We start from the raw sequence: 22,418 nt of genomic DNA, 5'->3' as shown, positions 1-22,418 counted from the left end.
TGCCGGGTGACGTCACCTCCTGCTGCCGAAAGCGGGGAGTTTGTTTTGGAAGGAATTAAGCAGAGGCGTTGCTGTACATCATCATGGTGGGGGCCGACAGCGCTGCCTGCTTGCACCGCCGGCTGCCGCCTCATTTGTCACCTTGTGGCTCATCTGTCCCTCTGTGAGGAGCTTAGCAACTGCTGTAAATTTGACTCCCAGCCCACGATGGTGAATATAATTGCTGAGAAAGGAACTGGCAGGGAAACTCGGGACTCTGTTTTCGAAGAGCCGCTGCTTATTGTGCAATATCATGAGTGTCTCGGATTCCACAGAGCAGCCATACTATACTACCACAATACAGTGTGTATTTCTTTCTGGCAGTTCTCAAGCTAATCCCAAATTTTGCTGGGTTTAGCTCTCCAGTGCCTGGGAGGCTACAGGAAGTGTGTGTGTGGGGGGGGGGGGGCGGCTCATTCATTATATTTCCTTTACCTTGGTAATCGCTTCCCTTAAGAGATGTTGCTTCTTGCAGGACCCTCGCAGATGTATTGAATTCTCTCAATCTAGTAAAGTGAGCACAAGTCATCATTCCCTGTTTCATTGAACAGTTTGTTGGTCCAAACCCGGCATACAGCAAGCTGGCTACATTGGCCTAAGGAAGAAGCAACATGGAGAATTTCTTATCTGCCAAACTAGGGGAAGTTTTTGTTCAGCCATTGAAAAACTACATTAATTTTAGAGGTAAAATCTACTTTTTTCTTTAACAAAATTATGAAATCCGAAAACAAAACTGAGGTCATTTTTGAGACAGTTAAATAACTATCCAATTCAGACAGAATAACCACGCTGGTGATGCCCTCTCTAAAGTCATGCAATGTCTTGAATTCCTTTGTTTTAGACAAAATAAAGACAATAACAGAGAGTATCCACCCTAGACCTCTATAATTGGCAACCGTTCCAGAAGAGAGCAAACCTTTCTCACCTTCCCGGACAACAGCAAAGCCCGCTTACATGAGTTGGTGGCTAAAGTCTCCGAAAGATATCTGCCCACCCAGGATTCAAAACACTATATTTTTTCCTTGCTTTCCAGACACAGCTATCTCCTTCCTCAATAGCTCTCTCAGGTAGGGGAAGGTCCCTAACTCATTCAAATAGGCTGTGGTACTCCCCCTTCATAAAAAAGCTGGGGAGGATTCTACTAATTTGAAAAAATGCAGACCTATGTTGTTACTTGCTTTTTTGGCAAAAATACTAGAGGTACATGTGGCCCAGCATCATTGCACTTTTCTGGAGGAGTTTGCCTTCCTAGACCTCAACCAGTCTCGCTTCCGTCCAGCACACTCCACCGTTAGTCATTTAGGCAGCCATGGATATTTTGAGCAACAGAGCTGACAGAGACATCCCACAAGCATTTGTCCTTTTAGATTTTACAGCAGTCTTTGATACGGTCGATTGTAGCAAAACTGCAGGTTTGCAAGAACGCCCCCTCCAGTGGACAGAATCCTTTCTTAAAAAATGATGTCATATCGGTTCGCCTATTCCCATTTCACTCACCAAAAGTTCAACTAAGTTGTGGAGTGCCTCAGGGCTCCTCCCTCTCTCACCACCTGTTCAATCTCTATATCCGTCCCTTTATACACTCTTCCAGGAGCGAAAGGTGAAGGTATACAACTATGCTGAAAATATACAGCTGATCTTCGCCATCGATAATACATTAGATTCTTACCAAGCACCATGCTATACGTCCATAACTAGATGAATAGCCATCAACTGAAACTGTACTCTGACAAAACAGAAAATGTTATGACTAAGAATAAACTTCACCTATGGAACCCTTCCTTTTAGCCTCCGGAGATGGGTGCTCCCCCTTCACCTAAAAAAGCGGTGAAAAGTCTTGGAATCCTTATCGATGAGCAACTATTTATGAAAACGTAAATAGGGGCAGTGGATTCATTGAGCATTCTAGCAACTTCGGAAGATAAGGAAAATTAGAAAATATTTCACCTTTGAAGCGATTATTGATATCATAATTGCATTGGTCATGTCCCGTATAGACTATGCCAGTGCTCTTTGCATGGGACGACTCCCCTCTGATCTAACTCACAGACTGCAAATAGTGCAAAATCAAGCAGCCAGGCTGATTTTTCGGTAACCTAAACATTGCCACATCAAACCGTTGAGGAAAGAACTACATTGGCTGTGGTAGCTCTGGGATCCATTTTTAATACCGTCTGTTTAGTTTTAAAATCCCTTCATGGCAATAGTCCAGCTTTCATATCTTCCAGAATCCAGCACTATACCCCTAGCCATTGGCTTAGATCAGCCCACCTGAACCCACTGACTGTTCCTAGAAGTAGAAGTAAAAGGAAGAGGTTTGGGGGGCAGATTTTCGGTGTCTGCTTTCAACACTTGGAATACATTCCACCTTGAGATAAGATCCTGAGTTAACTATGAGGGATTTGGAAAAATATTGAAAACTTGGTTATTTAAGCAACCCTTTGACTAACTCTGATAGCAGTTACCTCCCTCTACCCCAGTGCCAAGAAACCTTTTGGTGACTGTGCGCGCAACAAATTCCCAATAACATAGCAAACCATTTGTTAACTGATGATCGACCAATACATCCCCCCAGCATTAGTGTTTGCTTACTAAATCTAGAGCAGATGCCCAATTTATTTTTCCCAATCTATGTTTAGGAACCTAATTTATAAATAGGCTTTTCATCCCCGTTCTGCATGGCCTTCTAATGAAAGCATGTTCCTTTCGTTAAATGCATTGAAACTCCCTTGCTGTAATGTTACTTTCCTACCATCCTCATTTGATCCCTAAATGACTGAATAAATGCCCACTTTTTAAATGAAATAGCAGGGTTTTCTGTTTATCCACTTCTAGATCACTATGGCATATGGTGGCAGTCATAGGGTTGCTCGTTCTACTGTCTTAATTGTAAAATTATGCATAAGTAAAAAGCAATGTAAATGTACATAAAGAAGCAATCTACCATAGTGGGGAATGTCGAAAGCTTGTGCTATCTGGTATACGTGTGCTGGAGATACATAGTTAAAATTGTGCTTACTGTCCGTTGTCAAATGTGGGGATCGACCTTGATTGGGAGATGAATTAACATGTTACACTGTTACATTGTAAACCAGGCATGCCTGGATGTGGCAAGGATCATGACCAGCTTCTGGACAAGAGCAAATTGTGGTCTGGAAAAGAACAAAGTGTGGCCTGTCCTTCATATGAAACACCTGGACCCATAATAAAGATCTGACCCACAATCCGAGCCAAGTCTGCTTTCTGGTCAACCAAACCCAAGGAATACTTTGCAGTGGCAAAGTGTCTAACCACCAATGATATCAGAAGCACTTTAAGCCAGCCCTAGCTTTTTAATCAACAACACTTCACAAGCTGGGACCAGCAGTTTTGCTTTTTTCTTCATAAATGTGGATCTAACATCCCAAGGACATAAAGTGATATTGGTTAAAAAGCCTGGATTAGCTGAAAGCCCTCCTTATGAGAAAGGTGTTGCTTGCATCTCTTCAGTTTAACAATACACAAATGACCTGGAGCATTAAATGAATGGCGTTTGTGGGTGGGGTTGGTGGGCAAAAGTAAACAAAAAAGGTACTGTGTGCTATTTAATGTTTTTTCTCTTACCTTGATAGCTAAGCAAATGGTGCAGAATGATCAGATCGCCTGCTTACTGGACGAACGGCAAAAAGAGGACGTGATACACTTTAACAAAGCCATCGCTGATTTCCAGAAGTGCTTTCAAAAGCGTGAAAACCGCAGGGAATTTGATCTTTATGATCCTCAGGCTCTTAAGAAAGAGCTTCCTGCTCGAACCTCAGATAAAGATCCCCGGTGCACAGTGTCCGGTGTGCAGCGCCTTCTTGGCGAAGACCTAACCCAGAATGACCGGCAGAAGCTGCAGCAAGAGCAACTTCGAGAATGGTCACTTCAGCAGCAAAGAGAATTGGAGAAAGCAAAAGCCGATAAGAAGTGTGCAGGTGCTGTGATTTTATATTCAAAACAAATATGTGTAGTGGTATTCTCAGAGTTTACAAGAACATAGACAGTTTTTCAAAATGAAGATACCAGTCAACACTAGAAAATATTTATCATAACTGATAGAACCTGGTTTTGCTGGCTGTACTGCAGTGCTTAATTTGTAAAAGAACAAGTGCTGGGGCCCAAAGTTGTGCTCAGAAGTCCTCAATTGACTCTGATGAAGGTCGGTATTAAATACTAAGGCTGCGTAATCTTTTTTTTATAAAACTCTTTTTATTGAAAAATTGCTCAGCAGACAGTACAGCAGTGACATAAAAGCGAGCATTTAGTGTACATTTCGGTTACAGCAGCAAATTGCAAAAGTGAAGCATGAATATACATTTCAGATGGAGCCCTTATGGCCAATGATATTTTGGCATATACAGAGTTAGCAGGCTTCCAAATGACAATGTCTATCCTTCCGTCCCTGACTCCGCCCCCCCATACTCAGCACCCTCGAAAGTTGCACCAGTTATCCCACACTTTCTCCCACTTCTTTGGGCAGCCCGCTGAGTTGTCTTCTCTACATCCCTTCACTAGAGGGCTTCGAGCAATATACACTGCCTGTGGTAACTTAATGATAGACAGTGGTAGACGCCTTGACTTTCTCCAACCTTTTTAATTTCAGTGCTGTATGGTAGTGCCAGCTAGTATACGACCTATGCCTTTAAAAAGTTTTTACATTTCAATGATTTCTATTCTTCTTTGTGTTTATGGTAGTCTCTTTCAGCACAATGGATGCTTTTGTAAGGCTGGCAGTACATTCTTTTCTCAGTCAAGGGAGCTTCATTACAAATCATAATCCGCAGAATAATGCCTCTTCTTTCAGGTGATCCTGGAACGTACTTGAGAAAATATATCACAAAATAAATGTCATAATGTTTCTTTCAAATGTGTTTTTAACTGCTTCTTAAGTGATAAGGCCTTTAAGACTGACGTTTACTCAGACAGAGATCTTCAAGGACGGCCTGTGCCAATTGCAGCTGCTTTAATTCTGTGTTTCTATTTGTCATGTGGAGACTTCCAAGCGCTTGGCCTTTGACAGTTCAGAGACTTTTTCCTATTAAATTATTTTCCTAACATTTTATTTTTATGTTCTTAGGCGTGTTTCGATGCTTTGACATATTGGTGTTTTGCTTCAGTGCAATTAGGCTGAAATGTTCAGAAGTGGAGTGTGGTTATTCATGTTTTGTTCTTAACTTCAGAGTGCATCATTCTACTTCACCTGAGTGTACATATGTTAGAATGATATTGTTGAATGCAGAGCGAGGTTGCCTTCCTGTGATTGACTGATTACTTCTCTGAATTAAGCCACCTTCTTTAACCTTTGGGTGCTATTGATGTGAATTCCACATCAACGGCGCTTTCTGAGGGGCAATAATTGATGTGAGGGTCACGTCAAAGCACCCAGGGCATGGAGTCGCTGGGGAAGAGCTTCCCTAGCCGCCAAGGATGTTTCTTTTGGCGTTCAGAATGACTGTCAGCGCTCATGCCATTCTGACTCATCAGGCTGAAAGTGTGTTGGTGCTTGGGGCCATATCGCAGCCCCCCCGAACCCCGATATCGAAAGGAGTGGTAATATTAGAAAAGGATAATCTCCTAGCATCTCTTGCTAGTGGATCCATGCTTAGGGACTGCTGCAGAAGTGTGATCCCCTAGCAGGCATATGCCCTCTAGACACCAGGGATTTCTTTTTGAAGGAGGAAGCGCCCCCCTCCCTTTAAACCCTCTTGGCATTGGGCTACTGCTCCACTCATAATAATGCACAAACATGTTGCTGCTCCCTTGGGGAGCAGATAAGGAGTGTTCACTCCCAATCGGCCCCCAAGGAGGGCTGATTGAGGGTGTTTATCACTAATCTACCTCCCAGGGAGACACAAGTGGAAAACTTCTGAAAAGGAAGGGGTGGGGGCAAAACATGCAGGCAGCATGCGGTGCCCCCACCTCAGAGTAGTTTTTAGTTTAGTTTAGTTTAGTTTATTAGTCAATTAAAACCATAAACAAAATCAAACGGTTAAAAAGTACGTAACAGATAAAAAGTAAAATGGATGTACAACAGATATGTCATACAGCTAGTACAACCTCGACTCTTCACGCTACATACTGTTTGCTTTCTTCAACATTCCTTCCTGGAAATTTTAGTCAGGATACCAACACTTATCTATGTTAGATAAAAAGTGACTAAACAGGAATCATTTGTTACCCCAGTGTATGAAAAGCAAGCTTTTTGCACAGATAATTAAAATGTCTCTTAAGAACGATAATATATATAATTAAAATGCCTATAAGCGGTACTACAAAAGGTATGAATATAGTGCCAGATGGACTGTGAAACTGACTATTAAAAACAATTATACAAATATTCACATCTTTAAAAATACAGAAATAAATAAAGTAGTTATCTGAGTCTAATGGGATAGGGAACTACTAGTTTCAGTCCCTAGCAGCCCGTCCTTCACAGTTACTGTGCGTGCTCGGTTAACGTTAAGGGTTTCCGAGTTATCACAATTTGGGATTACATTCAGGGACCACCTCCAGATTACACATCACATATCCTGTTCGCTGATCATTTTCTTAAAACAGATCAATAACTGAGTCAGTCTAATGTTCAGCATGGTGTTGATTGGGTCCATGGACTCCACAAGTGCATGCCTGCAGGGCCTAATTCCCCGTTCAAGGAACTCCCGTCTTAACAGAACTCTTCGTTGAACCATCAAAGAGGGACAAACACAGACGATGTGAAGCAGAGATTCAGGCCCCTGATGTCACAGACGGCAAGAATGGTCTTCACTTGGACCGGACATCCTCCATTTTGGCATAAGGTCTAGCGTGGGTATTTCTCCAAATCTTAGGGCCAAAAACGACTGTTTGATCTTCCGGTGGTAAGGTGCAGAAAGCAGGACTGATTCCCTTAAAGTGGAATATGATTTCAACACCAGCCACCCATGGCGACGTTTTGACAAGGTATCTTTGTCTGCCATCCAACTTTGCAATTTTGTAGATTTATTTACGAACTTCTTAAAGATTGTCTCAGAGTAGGCACAACATTCTTTCTGCTCCACGTAGGGTGGATTGGGAGAGTTTACCTCCAATCTTCTCCCACGGTGGAGTGCAGAAAGATTACCAGACAGGGACAAGCTACTTCACCCTAGCATACCAATGTGGAGTTTACAGTCCTTCTACCCCGGAGGGCTGATGGTGAATTTAGTAATTTACCTCAATAGGGGGTTTGCCTTCAGGGTAGAAAGCAGACTAGTTACAATATATTTTAGACTGCGGCAAAAAAAGGGGTGGAGGCCAGCCCACCCTGTCAGTAAGCCGAACCCCCAAACCTAAAGCCACAGCCTTTCTATCCCGGTGGGGTTTAACACCTTCAGCGCGGCGCGAATTTTCGCGCTGTTCTGAAGGTTCTAAGAAACGGGCGTGGCCGTGACGGAACAGTTCCGTCATAAGCACAGCCCAACCGGCGCTCGTGACGGAACCGTTCCGTCACAAGCATCGAAAGGGTTAAAGAGTAAATCACAATTTCCTCTCATTTGCCGTTTTTATTGGGAGAAATGTGCAAAGGATAGTTGGTTGAACTTTTGTGGATTCCCCCAGATTCCTGAAGTTCTTTCACAGAAAGGTGAGGAAAACCTGTTTTAGCCAAGGTTTGAGGTTTTAAGGGTATTGTGAGAAAGAAAAAGTGGGATCCATGCAAAGCAGACCACCCTATTCTCCTCCAGGTCCCTAGTCTTCAGAAATATCTGGATTTGGTAGGTTTCCCTGGGTGGCGGCAGAGCAGAGGTCTAAATTCCACAGCTACAGAAACTGCTTAAACAGATCCATTCATTCTGATAGAGAAAATTTGATTTCTTCACATTGCATTTTGGTGCTTTTTTGTTGCAGGATCATGGCCCATCCACACAGGCAGGAACAGTTTTTATTAGGAGAAGTGTGGGAACACAGAAAAGTAAAACATTTGTTACTGCCAATTAGATTTCTTTCCATTTTGACTTTCAAATATAAAACAGTGCAGAAAAAAGAACACATTTTGCAAAATGCCCCCTGAATCACTTTATAGAAAAGTAACCCTGTATTCAGGAGTGTACAAAGCCCCTGGTCCTAAACTCAGTGGCTTGTGCACATTTCGGAAATACCTAGGTTCCATTCATGCCCATTTTTAATTCACTAAATTTTACCATATGAACTGCTGCTTAGTCGGTACACAATTAAAAAGAATTAACCACTGCAGCTCAATTGTTGGCTCTGGGTTTCACAAGTTTTTGGACAACCAACAAACACTATATATGCCTGTGGCCAGAAGGGTCTATCGGACATACCGATATGTACGTTTTGTAAACCAGCCTTCGGGGCAAAAAGTTACAGATGAAAATGTGATTTTTAAGTTTCAAAGATTAGTTTGTTAGGGAAAACCATGAGCAGTTTACACAAGTGATCCGTTGCTGAATTCAATATTATGTCCAGTTTTCAGAATCTATCGCTTTCCGGGTTCACCCATCGGTTTTAGACCTGTTTTCACCGCCAACTGCATCTAGTCTGAAACAAGAAAAAAATAGAGACAATGACGACAACTTAGAAAAATGCAAAACCTTTGGTATAATATCTTACCAAAGCAAATCTTTCATTTAGCCCATTTTCAGAAAAAACTAACATTTGCACTCTGGCACAGCATTTCTTCAAGAACACCCGAAAGTTACCTATGTTTTGTCTACTTTCTCTGTTCCCTTATAGGGAAGAGGAGTCCACAGACCATGGAAACCTTTAAAATCCCCAAGATGTGAGGGGAAACAGGGCACAAATTTGGTCTAAACACCTTCTATGGGAAAAAAAGTTCAGAAGGCGTAAGTGCAAACTGTCCCAAACATCAAAAAAGGCTCTGCACCAGGGATGGGAGGGATAACCCTAGCACTCAAGTGGTTAAAAGTAATTTCCTTTTGTGGATAAATCATGTTTCGAAATTAAGTTTCTTAAAATGTACTACTTATTACTACAACTCAGTGGACTTTTCATCTGGAAATTTCACTTTCTTGCTAGTAGGCAAATTGTCCAGAAAAAGTACTGGGGGAGCATACATTAATCAGCTTGGTTTATCTGATTCTGGCATGTTAACCCCCAAAAATTTATATTCTGATGTAAGATTAATGTAAGCATTTTATCCAACAGCTTGTGTTTTGTTTTTCGTAGTGAGAGACCCTAAATGCAAGTGATTTAACCACACGTGGATCACATAGGTCCTTGTACCATGGGACATACGGTGCACCTTATTGATAAGTTCCAACAAGGCTGAAACATGAGTCTCTTGGGCTGTCTTCTACTGGTCTCCTATGGGTTATTTTACCGTCCCTTACCCTCTTTCTGAGTCTCCTGTCGCTTTCCCATTAGTACTTTTGACGACCACCTACCATGTGGGTGCGGTGGGACTTCTGTGGGTCCTTGCATTCTGTCCATCCATTATGTGCTCTCCCATGAACACTGTGGTCTCCCTCAGCTCTCTGTAATATCCCCTCGGCCCTCTATTCTCCCTCTGCATTCTGTACTGCTCTCCTCATTGTGCGCTGTGGTGATCCCCCTCAGGGTGACGATGTCTGTCAGTTTGGGTTTTGCATAGTGAAAAGGTGTTCACCAAGCTTCACTGAAACAGCAATAAGAAGAGACAAGTTTCTGCTGCTGGGTGACTTAAACACACATCTGGAAGATCCGCAAGATAAAGGAGCGATGGAGTTCAGGGAAGAACTTCACACCCTACAGCTAGAGCTCAAGGGGCAGCTCCCAACACATAACCGTGGGCATCTGTTAGATCCTATATTTGCCAATTGGGAGGATGTCCTGGTTGCCTCCCCAGAACCCCTACCCTGGACAGATCACTTTTATGTCCCATTTGTTATACACGTGCCTAAGCATAAAGTAACCGATCCTGCCCCTCTCAATTACCCCCGTCGCAGGTGGGCGAATTTCTCCTTGCCAGAGTTCAACAAAGCTCTCATCGAGGGTGGGCCCCCAGGAGGCAATGATGTGGCAACAGCTAGCAAATTACTCAATGACCGCATCACTGCTGCTCTGGACTGCGAAGCCCCATTAGGCCGGCCAACAAAAAATGCCCACAGACATAGAACTGCTCCCTGGTTTAGCGATGCGTTGCGCTGCGCCAAAAGGGAATGTAAAAGAGCAGAGAGACAATGGAGAGTGGCTTACGACGACCGGTCGAAAGAGGCCTATCTCATTAAGAGGCGCACCTATCATAATAAAATCCGGATAGAGAAAGCCACATATTATGCAGACAGAATTCAGGGGGCAGAGAACTCTGCCAGGGAACTGTTCAGTATATATAAATCTTTGGCCACTCCTAAAACCTCTACTCAAGAGGATGATTACTCAGTAGCAGCTTGCAACCGCATTGCTAGCTACTTTGGAGATAAAGTGTCCAAAATTTATTCTGCTTTTCCCGAAATTCCTCCTGCAGCGGAAGAGCCTGCAGACCTAGCAGAGATGGAAGACGATCAAAATCTGCTTCTCAACTTCACCACCCCCTCACAGGCAGAGCTAGTCAAAATCTGCAGATCTGTTAAATCCGGTTCCCCCCGTGACCCTGCATCCCCAAAAAGGTTGAGTGACAGTCTGGAGACCCTTGAACCCTATATCAGGCACGTGCTGGATGTCTCTTTCCGATCCAGTTCTATACCTGAGGACTGGAAACAGGCTGTGGTGCTTCCCCTCCGCAAGAAGCCTAATATTAGCTTTGAGAAGCTGGACAACCTACGCCCCATCTCTCTGCTGCCTTATTTTTCTAAGGTAGCGGAGAAGGTGGTAAACAAACAGCTTATGAAGTATGTGGAGGAAGGCAACATTCTTCACCCTACCCAATTCGGGTTCCGGCCCCGTCATTCTACGGAATCTGCCCTTCTTAGGGCCACCGAATCCCTCAGACAGGGTGCAGACGAGGGACAAACCATGGCTCTAATTCTATTAGATCTCAGTGCTGCATTCGACACTGTAGCACATTCCATCTTGCTACAGTGTCTGAACAAAGGAGGGGTGAGAGGAGCAGCATTGAAATGGATTTATTCATTTCTCACTGGCCGAGGCTTCCAAGTGAGGCAGGGCGACCACTACTCTGAGCGAATTTCTTTGGACCAGGGGGTGCCGCAGGGCTCGTCCCTGAGTCCAACACTTTTCAATCTTTATGTCGCTCCTATCGCCACCTTAGTAGAGAGTCACGGCCTCCGCTTGGTGTCTTATGCCGACGACACGCAGTTGGTGATCTCCCTGTCGCGTGCACCCAGTCTCTCGGCGGACATCTTCAGAGCTTGCATGCAAGATCTAGCTGCCTGGATGTCCGCCAACTGCCTCAAGCTCAACGGAGGCAAGACTGAGGTGCTGGTCGTGGGGGGCTGCCAATCAGCGTGGACGTCGGCATGGTGGCCATCCTGCCTAGGTCCAACACCCTCTCCGTGCCAGAAAGCAAAGAATCTGGGCATCTGGTTTGACACTGACCTCTCCTTTGGCCCCCAGATTAATCAGGTGGTTGGATCATGTTTTGGGACCCTTAAAAGTCTCAGGAAGACTTTGAAGTTTTTACCTGTGAGAGCCCGACAAACCCTGGTGCATGCACTAGTCACATCAAAGATGGACTATGGCAATCTTCTCTATTTAGGGACTTTGGAGAAGAACCTCAACCGCCTACAGGTCCTACAGAATGCCGCTGCCCGCTTAGTGCTTAAACTACCCAGACGAGCTGCATCGGCCGCGGCCCTCCGATCTCTGCATTGGCTTCCGGTCAGAAGCAGGGTAGAATTTAAAGCTCTATGTACGTGCCATCGGATCATCAACGGGAGATCCCCTCTTCCCCTGCAGGGACTTCTGACTACTTATGAGCCGTCCCGCTCGTTGAGATCATCTGGCTCTGGACTCCTGGTCGTTCCCAAGGTGTCTAGAGCTCGAATGGGCGGAAGATCTTTCAGGTACCTTGCAGCCTCAAGATGGAACAAACTACCCATGGCACTGAGATTAGAGCCATCAGAATCAATTTTCAGAGTCAAACTTAAAACTGCACTATTTGCCCAGTAAGGTACGCCGCTTCTATAGGTTCCAGTAAGAGTTGCTCCTCAGCGCGGGGACACGCCGTTGTGCGTCACCAAGCGCTTTACAAAACCCCCTAAATAGAAATAGAAATAACATGAGCAGCAGCATAGACTTCCCTAATAAAGAAAACAACTGATGGACAGATGCCATTGGTGTATGCTTCGTCACACTCGAAGCAGGTACATGTGCATCATTCATGCAAGACACCATGTACGTGGGAAATAGGCATCAACAGCCGCTACAGATAAACTACCTCTCTATGTGTTGCCTGTAAAAATATTTTGAATGTTCCTAAGTCAAAACTATGAGCACAGTTAATGATCATTTCTGTCATTCATGAGGTTTAATAACTGATTTTTAGCTAGAGTCTTACCCTTTTCTTTTTTGTCCTGTTTACTCATAGGTTTGCTTAGTAAGGTCTTGCTGTGTCGGAGTATGTGCAACGCATCTCAATTTATTTGTTTAGCTGTTTTCAGATGAAAAGGACATTACCGTCATCTTGTTCTCTACATCCCAGATGGTTAGAAATATCCTTTGCTGTAGACAGGATCAGAAAAAAATCCCTAAAGGAACACTGCGACTATTAGAGAATCTTGGAGAAGGGCATGTGTAAACGTCCCCCACAGGCTTGCCCCTCTCCTTACCTGTGTGCCACCAACTACCATTCTGACATAATTTCCATTTACTAAACAGGGCTAAGTAATTGGTTTCTCAGATGCTTCTCCTTTTTAGGTTGAACCTATAACGGCAGCTCGCAGGTGCTGCTCGCTTTGCGAGGCATGCAGTATTCAGTATGGCGTAGAAGCTCCGCCCACGCTCTGCCCATCTCTTTAATTTGCTTAGGTCCTAAATGCTGCCTTCCGATTGTTTTTAGGCTTGTTAGTCCCTCCTCATGGCGGCTATGACGTCATTTGTATCCTTCCATGGCTACTGGCCCCTTTACTTTCAACACCATTTCCTTCACGTGCCTCCTCCCTCCCGCCCGTCCCTCACCCGCAGTCCGTGACTTCTGAGCCCCCCTCCCGCACTCCCGTTTGTGCCTTCTCGCACACCCGCACTCCCGTTTCTAATGCAATAGGTCTTGCGTAACTATGAGTCCTATTGCATTGCAAATGCTTGTTTTTAAAGTAGTTTGTGCTTGTTTTTTACATCGTCCAGCAGCACTGAGGAGGAATAGAGAGCTGGCATAGGATGGTAGAGTGTCTGTGCAGAAGCATGCACAGTCAGTACTTTGGCTCATTGTTGGCCTTTTTCTTTTCTTTTTCTTACGGGAAGCGGTGAACGTGACCACTTTTATTAAAGAACCGGATTATGGAGCATTTCGATGGCCGTATGTATAGTTTAATTTCCTGGCATGAGGCTGGGCTCGTGGGAAGTCAGGCCTGGAACGTGGTGCCAAGCCAGTGCTTATTACTGGGGCATCATGGCGCGCGGAACTTTGTATGCTCTGATGTTTGTTTATTCAGCCTGCGGCCAGGTTTTGAGCAGCGCATTTTGTCTGAGATTGTGTTTATTTGATCCTGCAAGCAGGCCTGAAGTGCAGTGGTTTGCCCTCACTAATGGTTATTTTTCCTGAGGGTGGCACAGGGTTGGAACACGCCGCTTTGCTGGTGCTTATAAATTAGATTTTGTTAAAGGGGAAAGTTTCCTTATTTGATTCATGTTAGGAATAAGACTAATAAATAGAAGTACATTTTTTTAAGGGAGCATGGAAATAATTGTGCCGGAGTTCAATGGTGTCAGGACCTGTGATTGTCAGTCAATTGGGATAGATCCAAATTACGATTCATTAGATTCTGGCCAAGCTTTGTGACTGGCGTTACAACAAGGACGCCATGCTGCTTGGACTGTAAGGGCTGTGCGCACTTATGGGTCCTTGGATGCTTGTGCCCTTGGCTACTGCTTTTGTTTCGGAAGGAATGGTAACGGGTGTTACTGATGTTATCATGCTCTACTTCAAATGTGCATTATGCTTGTGACTGTTAAAGGTTGAGGCCACCCTGAAGACATCCCGTGGCTACTTTACAGACTTTTTTTGTTGAAGTTGTGTACGTGGCCGGGTGTTTTGCAATGTTAATCTCATTTACCATTAATCGAGGCTACTTGAGCTATGCAGCATCTAAGAGCCACATACTGGGTCGGGGTGGCTATACTCGGGTGGGGTGACTATGCAGCAAGGAACTTTGGATTATGTGCTGCACCCCTGGAATATTGCAGCGACGTAGAAACACATAGTGGCGTGTGTCCCTACATTTTAAAACAAAAAAAGGCTAATTATATGGTGTAATTTAACACATTGTGTTGCAGTCTAATTTTACTATTTTGCCATTTTATCACACATACTGTGAGCAAAAGCTTTCCCTCTACTGGTTAAAACATGCCTACTGCAGTAGGCAACAAAAGGTAGACTAACCTTTGCAAAGACCTGCCACTGTTCAATAAAAAAAGAAGCAATCGGGAGTTAAACAAACAGAAAAGTTTTAATGGCCCGCCTAAACTGAAGTAGATCATCTATTGCCCGGATCTCAGTAGGAAGGGAGTTCCACTACTTCGCGGCCAGCACTCGAAAGGAGCGGCCGCCAGTTCTACTCAACCTGAAGCGTGGAACCACTGTCAGGTTCTGGCCCAAGGATCTCGAGGATCGCGAAGGGACATAAGGAGTTAGGAGGTTCGCCAGAATTTGTGGAGACATACCTTTGAGGATTTTAAATGCCAAGCAGAGCACCTTGAATTTAATCCTCTGGCTTACAGGAAGCCAATGAAGCGAGTGCAGTGTTTTAGAAACCGGGCATCGCCTGGGCAAACCTACCACCACTCTGGCTGCAGCATTTTGCACTCGCTGCAGTCGAGAGAGTTCGGCCTGATTGATCCCCGCCAAAAGCGAACTGGCATAATCCAGCCGGGATAGCACTGATGCCTGAACCACCAGCTGTCTGGTAGGAGCATCAAAAAATGTAAGTATTGGCCTAAGACCTCTGATTATGCCATAGCAAGAAGCTGCCACCCTCTTGGTATGGCAAGTGAAACTGAGTGCCGGGTCAAGCCAGACCCCAAGGTTTTTTATCTCCATTACAGGAGAAGGGGTCAGCCCCAGTTCCGGAGGCCACCAAATGTCATTCCACAGCCCCACCTGCTTTCCCACCACCATGACCTCTGTCTTCTTAGTATTCAATTGGAGACAGTTCAAATTCATCCAATTAGCCACAGCCCGTACACCGTCGCGAAACCTGAGGGCCTCCACATCAGAGTCCCCACTCAACGTGACCGCCAGCTGCGTGTCATCCGCATACAAGACCATTGTCAGGCCCCAGCGCTTGACGACCGCAGCCAGCGGTCTTACGTACAGATTAAATAAAGTGGGACTCAGTGATGACCCCTGTGGGACCCCCAGTGTCAACGGGTATGATTTAGATTTGCCGGGTGGAATAGCAACCTGGAACGATCTATCCGTGAGGAAAGACCGAAACCAGCACAGAGCAGACCCCCTGACTCCCACTTCCTCGAGTCGCTGAAGTAAAATCCCGTGCGAAACCGTGTCGAACGCGGCACTCAGATCTAATAGCAGGAGAGCCGCAGTCCGACCAGTGTCCAGCACGGAGCGCAGGTGTTCGACCATGGAAAGTAGGGCAGTCTCCGTGCTGTGGCCCGCACAAAACCCATTTTGGGTGGGGTCTAAGATGTTAGCTCTAGCGAGATGGTCTGCCAGGATACCATTCACATGGGCCTCAGCAACATTAGTGGCCCAAGGCAACAGAGAAATGGGGCGGTAGTTCTCAGGTTTAAGAGGATCCAGGGTAGCCTTCTTTAAGATAGGTGTGACTACAGCCTGTTTCCACCTAATGGGCACAATACCTGAGGACGGAGACGGGTTGATAAGAGATAGCACTGGGGTACGACACAGCGGCAGCATATTCCTAAGCTGAAGAGGTTTAAGTGGGTCCGCAGGGGAACCCGACTTAATTTTATGGCTCAGAAAATCAAATGCCTCCATAGACAGGGGAGGCAGAGTGTCAAGGCCCACACTTCCATCCATAGAACAGCTGACTGGTTCTGGATTCAGAGGGTCGGTCGGGAAAGTGCGATAAATCGCTTGCACTTTTTCGATGAAAAAAGATGCCAAACTTTCACAATGGAGGTCCGAGCATATTTCTGCTGCAGTACCCCTTTTGGCCATAAGATCTTTTAATACCTTGAATATCAGTTTAGAGGGATTGGGGCTGTTCAGAAACTCTTGAGCATAATAAGCTGCACGAGCTCTGCATACCGCTCTATGATATAGTTTCGTTTTGACAAAGTAGCAGGCTTTAAGCGCAGGATCAAAAGATTTTCTCCATCGCCTTTCAGCCTGCCTACAAGCTCTCTTAAGGGAAGCTAAAGTGCTATCATACCAAGGATTATGGTCTTTAGACCGACGTTTAGACCAGATCAGAGGAATCAAAGAGTCGAGGGCGCGGGAGATCCACTCACAGAAAGAGTCATAGCCACAGTCAACATTAGTGAAAGGGCCCAGGGGTGCTTTCTCCAATAGAAGATAAAAATCCTCTAATTTTAATTTGTTCCAGTGTCGTGTAAGGGTAGTTTTATTCTGGGATATAAAAAGGAGTTCAGACATAGGGACAGTCATTTTCACCAACATGTGGTCAGTCCAGATCAGCTGGGTAGGGCAACATATTTTAATACCCTCTAAATTAGTAAAGAGCGGGTCGAGTGTATGCCCATCTCGATGAGTAGGGAAAGTCACCAGCTGTAAGAGCTGTAAGGCTTCTAAGTCAGCCAAAAAGGTCCGGATAGCGGGCAAGGAAGAACAGTCAAAATGCAGGTTGAGGTCGCCAAGGACATTAAAATTCGCACATCCTAGTGCCTCCGTGCTAATAAAATCCGGGAGAGCGGCCCTAAAGGCAGCATCGCAGCCCGGAGGACGATATATTAAAAGGCCCGAGAAGGTAAAATGGTGGTTAAAAGAGATTTTAAAACGGGCACATTCACACCCTGAGAGCTTTAGATCCTTACATTCACAAGGGTAGCACAGCTTAACCGCCATCGCAATTCCACCCCCTCTAGTACCACGGTTAAGAGTAAACACAGCGTATTCAGGGGGGAAGGCTAAGTTAAGTATAGAGAGATCCGAGTCCTGCAGCCAGGTTTCAGTCAAAAACAGCACATCAGGGGACTCGTTAGTGAGAAGATCGAAAATCTCCAAATGATGTTTTATCAGGGACCTGACATTCAAGTTCCAGATGGTTGGGTCACGCACTCCTGGCATGCAGATCTGCCGGGATGGTAAATCTAAGGATCCGATGCGGGAAGGGGAGGTCAATGACCAACCGCCACAGGTGCAGCGATAAGGGCCGCGTGTCGGCGCCACTGGGGGGTGAGCACAAGCAGTGATCAATCCCCGAATAGCCAACAAGTCATCCCTTTGGTACCTGATAATAGGTGAAGTCATCCTGAGGACCAACAGGCATAGAGTCCTGCCACGGTCCGCGCTTCCTTAGCGCTGACGGGCGCAGACGGGCAGGACTCTGGCACGACTCAGGCACAGCGAAGGCACACCCGCTGCGCAGAACCGCTGCGCGTTTAGGGGAGCTTTAAATAGGCGTCCCTCGCCTCAGCCGGAGCGCTAGAGCGCTCGACGATGTCACCCAAACAGAGTGCACACCACTCCAAGATGGCGCCCAAACAGAATCCCACCCGAGGGACCGGACCCGCCAAACAGCGGTGGGGAGCCGATTAGAGTGCAGGTAAGGGGGAATTATAAAGTCCCATTAAAATCAAGGAATAATGCAACTAAGAATAACCAAAATAGTCAAATAGGGCGATTTAAAATAATAGCATGGCACGTAGAGCGCTTAGCGCGATGCAGCACGCGAGTACCTTCTCAGCCGGTCTGCAAGTCTGGTCGCCTTAAATAGGCGTCCCTCGCCTCAGCCGGAGCGCTAGAGCGCTCGACGATGTCACCCAAACAGAGAGTACACCACTCCAAGATGGCGCCCAAACAGAATCCCACCCGAGGGACCGGACCCGCCAAACAGCGGTGGGGAGCCGATTAGAGAGCAGGTAAGGGGGAATTATAAAGTCCCATTAAAATCAAGGAATAATGCAACTAAGAATAACCAAAATAGTCAAATAGGGCGATTTAAAATAATAGCACGGCACGTAGAGCGCTTAGCGCGATGCGGCACGCGAGTACCTTCTAGCAATGCAATTGCACATCTGCTTGCCTGCAGTAGGTGGTACTAAGGGCATGGCTCATGTTGGGGCATATTGGCCTCTCGTCCATGTTGATGACAAATGAAAGGCTTGTAGCTGCTAAAAACAAGCATTTGCAACGCAATAGGTCTTGCATTTACACAAGTTTAAGCTATTGGCATTGTAAATGACACGGCCTTTTATTTTGGTTTTAAAAACCAAAACAGAAAAAAAGGCATTGTCATTTACAATGGCAATAGCTTAAACTCGCATAAATGCAAGACCTATTGCATTGCAAATGCTTGTTTGGACAGCAGTCTGTTTTTTTTCTGCAGTACACCCTGCCTGAAGGAAATATGTTCTATTTTTGCGTTTTTGATTTGATTGTATGGAAAAAGAATCCTACAACTGCTGCAAATGCTCTTTACAACAGCTTTCATAGAAACCATCACATGTGACAAGCAACTTTAGAGCTCTCTCCCTTTTGACGAACAGGGATCGGTGGGCTTTTATTTTTTTCCTGTGTTGGAATTCTTTTGGGATCATGGAATACTGTCAGATGCTTTTGCCCAAGTAATTACCTGCTTTGATGGAGGCACTTGACTTTGGTGGGGGACAAAAAGTGTAACTCTTAGGAAGGGGGATTCAGAACCACATGCGTTATCCAAGTCAGTAATGCACTTTGGGACAAGTGAAATGGTGGCCCATCAAGTTCAGGGACCTTCTAATGGCTGTCCAGCATTGGGAATATTTGGTCGCACACACTTGTGAATATCTATATGAGGGACAGCACCAACCTCCATGGTTTGGGTCTGATGGTATTGAACAACATGTTCACATTGAAAACAGTACGTCTGTTCTAGTTGCACCACCAATGGATTCTCCTTTCAAAGAATGTTGTTGTACACTGCCTAGCATCCAAAGGTTAATATGACTCTTCGGGCTGAATGCTAAAGCCCAAATCACAAATCCGTACTTTCAGAGATTGAGACAGAATTCTGGCAGGAAATTGTTCCAGAGGATTTTGGGTCTAATGTTTTGGTAGCCCCAAAACACCAGGTGCTGCCCCAAACCTGCTTTAAGATGAGCCTTAGGGGTTTATAGAGCTATCTGACAGGCCTGCTCTGTCATTTCAGACCGGTGGTCTGAGACCTGGGGCGTGCTTGACCATTTTCATACCTTTTCAACATCCATCAAAATAGCACTGATAAATGAGTTATCTTGTATCCCAGATGTATCCTCCGTCTAGCAGAAATAATTATATTTAGTGAAAAAGTTTACGTTTGCCATGCGGGATGTAATGTTGACTTTACATGTTTGTGTATTGATATCCTCATTAAACAATTGTTCATCAAAGAATTTGTACAGAGCAAAACTTTCTAATCTAAATCGGCTCCTCCTTGCGAGACAGAGAATGTTTTGGAAATTCACCTTTTGCAAAGTAAAGATCGTAAAACGTCAAACGCTTTTCCAAACTCCACTATCATAACAACCAATGGCTACTGTAGATGTTTAGTAAGTGTATGTTATTTAACAATCTGATATTATGTCTAGTGGATCTGAGAGGCATGAAGCTGTATCGATAAGGACATTATCACCTTGCCAAATTGTGCGGCCAATACTTTAGTCTCTGTGTTAATAAGAGAAATAGGAAGGTAGGAAGCACATAGGTCCTGTGGTGTGTTAGGTTTATGAAACAAGGTAAAGATCGTAAGAGGAAGAATACAAAAGCAGGAGAAGGGCAAAGAGGAAAACGGAAGCAATTTGGTACCAGCTATGGCACTAAAATCTGTGGAAACATTGCTTCAATCTTTCCTTAGCTTGTCAGGAGAGGTTCATGGGAAACGTCCTCAGCCATCTATACCCCATAGGTTTGAGGCATTACAAATCTCAAACCTGAATTTTAATAAGGGCAGTTATTTTTCCCTTTTAACGGACCAGGTATTTTGTTCTCCATAGAGAGCGAGCTCCTTTTTAAGGTAGGAACCTCCTCTTTTTCCATCATCCTGCTCCGAATACTGGTCAGGCACCTGAGATTTTATAACAAATATAGAGAATTCAGGGACTTTTGTTTACCCCCTATTGCAGCTTCCTTCAAACACGATGCAATTGTGTCCTTCTTTACCTACAGCCACTGTCTTGCAGAGATTATACTACTTTCCCAATATCCTTCTTAAAGGAGGCATGTATGTCGCCTGAACAGTCTGCACTCATAGCAAAAAAAAAATGTTTTGTAGGCTGCAATGGAGACTTTTACTGATGTTTTCTTGGTTAATTTGGCATCTCATTTGAAAGGTAAGGCATCTTTTTCAGTACCACATCCTCTTTTTCTTGATGCAAGTAGGCTGGAGGTTCCAGCTGAGTCAGATCTTCCTTGTGGTGGAAAGATGATCCTAAAAAAAACAGAAAATCATTATTTATAGTGACTTTATATTATACCTGGATGTTGAATAAAAGAATTGGCACCATTTTAAACTAGGATACCTAGAGCCATGGATGTCATTAATTTGATAAACATGCTACTTAATGTTTATTTTTTAAATGTTTATAATGCACATATTTGTTTTCATTGAGGCAAAGTACACGTAATTGTTTTAAAAAAAAATATATATCTTCATTGGTATTTTCTGATTTTAGCATAATTGGCATCATGACGTTATACAAAATTTCCAAATGTCCATCGCAGAAATATAGAACACATGTGACGATAGCAATATATGCTACAATAATATGAAAGTATTACTGATATACTATTCTTGCTTACAGATAGATACATCGTGTGGGAAATGTGTTGTAAGGCCCCAGTGTGCCTTTGCTCGAATGTAATGCTACATCATGATCTATACATTGTAATCATGTTCATTTACATCGTGGTCAGGACACTTCCAATCAGAGCCAACCTTACAGTACCTGCAATATATGCAATCTTAACATATAAAAATAGTCTGTCGTTCGGATTTGAACATCATTGTATAAAAAAAATAGCACATAATGGCACTATGAAGTAGGACGCCACTTTAGGATACCAATAAGACCTGTGTTTTAAAACATATAATCAAAACTAAAACTTATAATGTGAAAACTGCCATCTATGAGGTATAAGTTGGGTCAATGTTACAAAACTGGGTGTGAAGGTGTATTGTCAATACATCGCTGCCTAGTGGCTCGCTTAGTCGGGGGGGGGGGGGTTAAATTAAGGCATGTTCCTACATATAACTGTAAAACAGCAGTGGGCATCTCCACACCCAGAGGTGTGCAAGGACTAGGTAGTCGTTCATAACGAATCGGGGGACTTATGAATGTGTAATTTCATACGCGCCAAAGTGTACCAGTTCCGCGTAATCATGCGGCAAGACACTATTGTGTCTATTGCAGGTCAGTGGATTGTGCAACCTCATCCTCCACTGCATCTCCGCATTGAAGGGCGGTGAGTATATTGTCCCAGCCCTGCACAAAAGGATATTTTTGGAGCCCTGCCGTGTCCTCCCTATGCAGCGCCGTGCTCTCCGCCTGTGCCCATATTGTAAGTGAGCGTTTCCAGCTAGCCACCTCTGGTTGATCTGCATGTTTCCATTTTTTAGTTATTAGTCTTTACGCAGAAATTAAACCCAAATACCGGAATCTTGAGGTGACCTTATTGTTTTTTGATCTGGCATAAAGCCTTAGAAGGCAAATCTCCCATGACAGTGGCAGAGGTATGTTCGTGCATAAGGCAAGTGTTGTGACTACCTCCTGCCAATAATGTTGGAGGGATGCGCAAGCACAGAGCATGTAGAGTAGGTCTGCATCTAGCTCCTGGCAGCGCGGGCACGCAGAGGTGGCGATATGAAAATATCTGTTTATCTTGAACGCCCTCTGTATGATGAATGTTTGTATGAGTTTTAATCTGGAGTTTCTCGGTATGTATCTGGAGCCTGCCAGTACAGCGTCCCATTCCTTATCAGTCCAGGGACGGCCTCTTTCTGTTTCCCAACTAACTCGGAGCCTTTGCATCGGTTTCAAAGTAAGTGTAAGAAGCGCCTCTACCAACCAATGCACTACCTTTATATCCCGCCCCCATTACACGCAGGTATTGTAGTAGTAAATGTGTCGGTAGTTCAGCTGTTAGGTTC

The 22,418-nt window shown here is 44.6% G+C and overlaps 1 protein-coding gene across 2 annotated transcripts in view; it reads left to right on the top strand.

Annotated features, from left to right (window-relative positions):
- Positions 1–22,418, top strand: part of RIBC2 (RIB43A domain with coiled-coils 2) — a 193,620-nt gene that overhangs the window by 24,809 nt on the left and 146,393 nt on the right. For both annotated transcript variants that reach the window (XM_078673835.1, XM_078673836.1), the window contains exon 3: positions 3,651–3,995. In XM_078673835.1, coding sequence (XP_078529961.1) covers positions 3,651–3,995 — 345 coding nt within the window. The remainder of the gene's footprint in view (positions 1–3,650; positions 3,996–22,418) is intronic.

The sequence above is a fragment of the Lissotriton helveticus genome, chromosome 1_1, assembly GCF_964261635.1.
Source record: "Lissotriton helveticus chromosome 1_1, aLisHel1.1, whole genome shotgun sequence".
NCBI classification, from domain to species: domain Eukaryota; kingdom Metazoa; phylum Chordata; class Amphibia; order Caudata; family Salamandridae; genus Lissotriton; species Lissotriton helveticus.
The sequence above is the reverse complement of the archived record's forward strand: the minus strand, read 5'-3'. Positions and strand labels throughout refer to the sequence as shown.